The sequence below is a fragment of the Vanellus vanellus genome (genome assembly GCF_965231255.1).
Source record: "Vanellus vanellus genome assembly, chromosome: 1".
NCBI classification, from domain to species: Eukaryota; Metazoa; Chordata; class Aves; order Charadriiformes; family Charadriidae; genus Vanellus; species Vanellus vanellus.
Genome location: NC_138905.1, coordinates 77,727,485 through 77,733,484, shown reverse-complemented (window position 1 = coordinate 77,733,484; position 6,000 = coordinate 77,727,485). Strand labels below are relative to the sequence as shown.

Here is a 6,000-nt window from a genome sequence, read left to right as displayed (position 1 = left end):
AAGAAAGCTTTGCTAATGACTTCAGCAGCAGCAGGATGTGCTTCTGCTTACCATATTTTGCTGTAGCCTAGTTACTGAGCCATGTGGCTGTTTCTGCCTTAGCTGTTTTAATGGTCCTTTTGCAAACAAATTGATTTATATATGTCTGCTGAACCTGTAAAAAGGGCAGAACAGCGTTGAAGAGTCTGTGAATTTCCCCCTGGCTTGGGCATGGTATAAATAGCTGGCACAGCCTCTTTAGTATCAAACTCCCAGTACCTGAGATAGAACTTGTTGGTGCGTGAGGAGGCAACGGCAGAATTGCCTTGTGTTTGTTTGTTTCAAATACACTTATTGTCTGCCCATATTTATGATGAGGTAGATCTTGCAGCCAGAACCTGTTCGTTTGAGCTGTTGGCCTCTGAGAAATGAACCCTCCCTGTTTGTGGTTTCTAGGGAGTCAAACTTGCATGGGTGCCACTGCAAGTTTATCAGCCAAATGACTGTAGTCATGATGACGCTTATCCATGTATCAGACGAAGAAGAAAAGGTTGTTTTCCACCTGAATGGTAGAGAAAAAATTCTTGGCTAATTTCTTTTAATGGACAGCCACAGAGCTAGGACATCTGCCAGGGGTTGCTGCTGTAGAGGGGCTATGCTAGTAAATTAAGTGTGCTTGTGACGGTTTCTTGGCACTGAGGTGAACTGGCATAGAATAGCCCATGTCCAGGCAGTTAAACACTTCTCACCCTTTGAAACAGGATAGCTGCACGCGAACTGCCCATTGGGAATGGTTCCTGACCAAGCCAACTCCTGAAATGTGCCCAAGAAGAAGCTGCTTGACCCAAGCTTGGGTCAAAACCCAATCAGAGATTATTCTAACAATTTGAGTGTACTTGATGAAGATGCAGTGCCCAGCAGCAGTACCCAGCAACTGCTTAAATTGCTGCACGTTAAGCAGCGGGGATGGTCTACACAGATCTACTTAATTTCTGTTTGATAAAGATAAGATTGCTTAAGTTGTCAAAAAGGTGTTGTTTTCTCTTCCTTCCTCCCTTGCCCCTTCTCATTCTCCCTAGTAGTCCAAAGCACTGAACTAGGTAATGAAAACTTCAAGTGTTTAAACTGTGATCATTTTGTTTGTTTTTTCATTTTGTTTGTTTTGGGGGAGGGTGGAGGAGGGAGGGGCAGAAGGACTTTCCTACCTGTGTAAAATGCTGCACAGTACTGCATTTTTGCTAGAGGACTAGTAAGTCTTGCTCCTGTCCTGCTGTTTTTCACTTGACCATGCAATGTCTGCTTTATTTAAATTTCTCATCTCCCTTTACAGGGAACTGACTGAGCCTCCGTATATGGCTTTTGTTATTTGTACATAGCATGCTGGATTTTCAGAAGGCTACAGAACTTGTAGGTTTCCCTGTGGTAATATTTGCTTCCTATACTGCGGTAACTGAATGGCAGGAGCAAGGTGCAATTGATTGGCACCTATCAGAAGGAGGAGAAAATATATTTTACTCTCTGACTGCCACTCAGTTTGGGGAGAAAACAAATTTCTGATTTTTAATTACATTTGTAATAGAGGAAACAGAGCCTTATAAAATATTTCCTTTGAAGTGTCTGATTGGGTTAACTACATAAGTATCAACAGAATTACCCTGTGATCCAGTCCATAAGACCACCAATATTTGAAAGTATTTTTGTGACTAATGCCTGTAAAGCAGCATGGAAAAGACTGGGTGATAGCACCATCACCTGAATCACCCCTATTTTTATTAACACAAAACCCATTCCACATGGGCAAAGACAAATGCCACATCATACCTGAATAAGCCCCAGAGCGGCATCTCCCAAAGTTTTGAGCAGTAGAGCATCATCAGCTCTCAGCATTCCTACTGGGAACTAATGGTCTTTGCAATTGCAGGCGCTGTTCGAGCTGTGTGGTTGCACAGAGCAGATGCAAACTGTTTAACATTGCCTAGCGGGTCACCAGTGAGCCACACTTACGCAACTGTTGCATATGCTGTGCAATACTATCTCTGTCTGATTGTTATTTTCCCAGTTAGCTCTTCTGTTTACACTTACGGTATAGTTTGCCTCAGATTTTCTGGTGCGGAAAATTAATAATAGCTCTTCATAAAACAGAGTAATTAGTGTAATGGGCTGGTGTCTGGTACATGCATTTTTCTCCTGCAAAAGTCTAAAAGTCTAAATAAGCATCTAAGCAACTGTACTGCTTAATAAAATGGCAGGCTTTCTTAACTAAAAGGTTGTGTGTTTAAAGATTTTTAGAGTACTCTAATGTGCATAGCCTTCAAGATAATGGCCAAAAACATTTCCAGAGATAATCCTGTGTTATTTGTAAAGGAGTTAGTCTACCACTCTAGTCTCCTACTCTAAACTGTGTATCTGAAAGTGCTGACAGAAGAGATAGTATCCAGCACAACCACAGAAATTGTGAACTCTTCTCATCTGGTCACTGCTAGTCAGCAAGAACTGTCTCAGTCAGTATTTTTGTCAGCAAATTAGATTTCATGTTAAGAAATCAGGTTTTGTCTCTCTTGTTGCTGTTGCCAGCCTCACTGCTTCTTTTCATGTCCTTTTCATGTCCTATATTCTGGTGTATTCTCATAACCCTGTTTTAAACCCAGGGGAGACCATGGCCAGAGTGACAACTGCAGAAGACCTCAGTGCCTTGCACCCCTCCTCTCGAGGCATCTTATTTACCCCAGGACCTCATTCTACACAAAACAGAGCATCATTGTGTGGCAGCAGGCAGCGCTCAATTAAATCAGCTGCAGGTTTGTACTGAAGTCTAAGTGTTCACAGTCTTGGGACTTTAAATCAAAATCCTTTTATTGCTCAGAGGACAAACACTGTGTAAGTTGCAGGTGGCATCGTCCTCTCAGTCCTTTCTGTCCTATTGTTTGCTTGGGGTTCAGTGGTGCCTTTCAATGTAGCAGGTTGCAGTGACCAAGGAGCCCTTGTGCTATTTAGGGTTTGGGGCACGTTTCCCTCACTACTTTGAGAGAAGTTGTCTGTCATAGATATGCCATGTTTGCTGGATCCTGTGGACGTGAATAAAATCAATCTAGTTCTCCTGATAGAGGGTGGAAGAAGGAGCCATGGCCCTTCTCACCTAACTCTTGTTCCTCCTGCTTGTATGTGAGGAAAGAGACTCTTTCTTTTCTTCCCTTCTCTGAAGTCCACTGAAACTCAAGAGAGATGCCTTCTTTGGACCACTGTCTCACTTCTGTTTTGAAGTCACTGCAAGAGCACTGTTTCCAATTATAACACATTACCAGATTTGATATACATCTTATCCTTTGGGAACTCATTTGAAATGACTATACACTTACCACGGAAAGCTCATTTTCTGGAGCAGTAAGATTTATAGTTTGTTCCAATCAAGTATGAATTTGCTGTTAATCCTAACGTGGACTTTCCTCTTGCAAGTAATTTTTAATTATAATCATGTGAGGCTTCCTCCATCACAGTTCATGTCACTTTTCCTCTACTCCTTGCTATGTAGTTTTAGATTTAGGGTTAGATTCATTGTAGGAATAAGTTGTGATGGCTCTGTTGATTTCACCGAAGCTGTATCCAGCTGTGAATTTGAACAGTTTCTTTTGTTGGAATGGCTTGAAGTTGAAATGAAATGTGCAAGGCATCCACGATTGTATACTTTCATTGTAAGGAAGGGATGAGCATAAGAAAAATTTGGCTCTCATATTTACAGCTTTGCTGCAGTTTTAACAAAAAGCTGTATTTTGCCGTCTTGCTTTTTGTAAACAAATCTTCTTCTGAAGGCAGTTTTATTTTAAGAGCAGATCCTAGACTAAAGTTTGGAAAAAACATAAATGCCTATGAACTAGCTCCAGGGTTCAGATTTGTGTACAAAACCTCCTTTGATTCAAGTACAAGGTAATTAAACATTCATAGCTGTGGCTGAATTTGGCTCATTATGAATCCAAAAGAAACATCAGGCCAAATCTTTTTGGTCTTTGTTTAGTTCTTATTCAAGTCTAATGAGAGCCAGAGGTGTCTTAAGTAATATAAGGCATCCCTGTATACTGTATTGCACTGTCAGGTATTTCCACTCTCCGTTGCTTGTTGTGAGTGGGAAAGGGACTGGCATGTGCTGAAATACTTACCAGCCATAGACTCCATATACAGACAATGAATGTTGACCCTACTACTACATGTTATCTCTGCCCAAAGCTCAATAACCAAATGATGTCTTCAAATTTTACAGGGCAAAGAGATCCTCTCTTTAGTTTGAAGTGGGAGGGCTGCTGTCATGGAACACATCTGTCTGTAACTTTATTTATTGTTTTTTAACTTTTAAACCTTAAGTGTATATTCCAACTTACTATTTTGGCTGTAGTAGCAGAAAGAGAAACCCCGGAATCTTTTACTTAAGTACTTACAATTGTGCTTGGTTATTTATTGCTTTCAAATCACTGGACAAACAATAACCCATTTCCTTATATGTTTCTAGAAATGAACTGATTTGTATTGAATTCTCAGAAAAATATGTGATTGTGCCAGACTTGAGAGTATCTGATGGCTACCTAATATGTTTTATATCTACACCTGTGAGCTCTGTCCCAGATCCTGCATTATTCTCTTGGGACATTGGGCAGATCTTACTTCAAAAGATAGCTGAAAAGGAAGATGAACTGAAAAAAGCATTTCAGATGCTTGACGTTGGTCAGATCCTGACAGTCATAAAGGGTCATTTCAGGAGAGTGATCGAAACCTTTCTCTTCCATCTAACAGAAGCTGAATTTGATGCTGTGCTGGCAGAGGTATGCTATATCATCGCTGTTTATAATCGTTTAGAGGCTGTTCCTATTTATGCCAAGAGCAAAATTTCAGTGGGAGCGGGTTCCAGACCAATATTATTAAAAAGATGCTAGACATGGTCAAAACCTTCTGTTCAAGTGAAAGTCATAGAAAACTTGCAAAAATAATATGAACTAAATTTGATTGGTATGTTTATATGAGGATTTTGTCTGTGTAGTGTATCTCACTATTTGAAAGAGTTGCAATTTACTAGCAGATTTTTTTATTTAAAAAAAAACCAAACAGATCTCACAGCTTAAATTCATATACATGCGGTCTTATGAATATGCATAGATTAGATTGTGAACTCTGAGTCTGAGACCAGCTTTTTTTGTCTGCACGGGGAGTTTCTTGGCTCACTTTCAGTATTTGCTACCTTATAAAACATCATCAAATTGGACGAAGTAACATTGGGTGTTTATATGATATATTGATTGACACTTATCAAAACCAGGGGAAGATTCTGGTGCACAGTCTGCACCAGCATTACTGTACACTTAAATTTCTGTCCTGAAATCGAAGGTGACTTAGTTTTATGTATCTATTTTTTCCTAATGCACTTGACTCTTGTTTGTGTAATTTGGGTGACGTGGTCTATTACATTTGCATTTTAAACTAATCAGTCTGTAATGGGTTAAGCCCACTTCAGCTAAGATTGATGTTAAATTCTTTGCTGATACTAAATTGTCATTAGGGGGACACACATACACCTGAAACACATTAAACAATCTTTTGGAACAAGAGAAAGATGCATCAGTGAGGCTGATAAGAATGAATATACTGTCATATATACATGTGAAAGACCATAGAGCTAGAGAGTTGAGAAATCCTTATCTTACATGATGGAAAGACTTGTAGGTTGTAACTTTTGGGGGAAGAATTTACCAGATATTAAAGTAATGCTCTGCTTAATTCTAGGCAAATTGCTGAGAAGTAGTAATGCATAATAAAGAAAAGAAAAAGAAAATTATAAGATAAATTTATTTTAGTTGTTTAAGAAACGAATAATGCAATTGAAGTATTTAAAAAAATCTGATATCACTGCAGGACTGATCCGTGTATATTGAAATACAGATCCCAAATACTGGCAAAGTTACTGTGCCATATCTTGACTTCGTGTCAAAGTTCACTGAAGTTGCTAGAAGTACCAGCATGCTCAAAAGGTAAGTGTCCCAT

The 6,000-nt window shown here is 39.4% G+C and overlaps 1 protein-coding gene across 1 annotated transcript in view; it reads left to right on the top strand.

The window, feature by feature from the left end:
* Positions 1-493: 493 nt before the first annotated feature.
* EFCAB6 (EF-hand calcium binding domain 6) overlaps positions 494-6,000 on the top strand; it is a gene marked incomplete at both ends in the record, with an annotated part of 118,999 nt that continues 113,492 nt past the window's right edge. Inside the window, 3 exon segments of the mRNA XM_082481234.1 lie at positions 494-548; positions 4,507-4,787; positions 5,899-5,987. Coding sequence (XP_082337360.1) covers positions 494-548; positions 4,507-4,787; positions 5,899-5,987 — 425 coding nt within the window.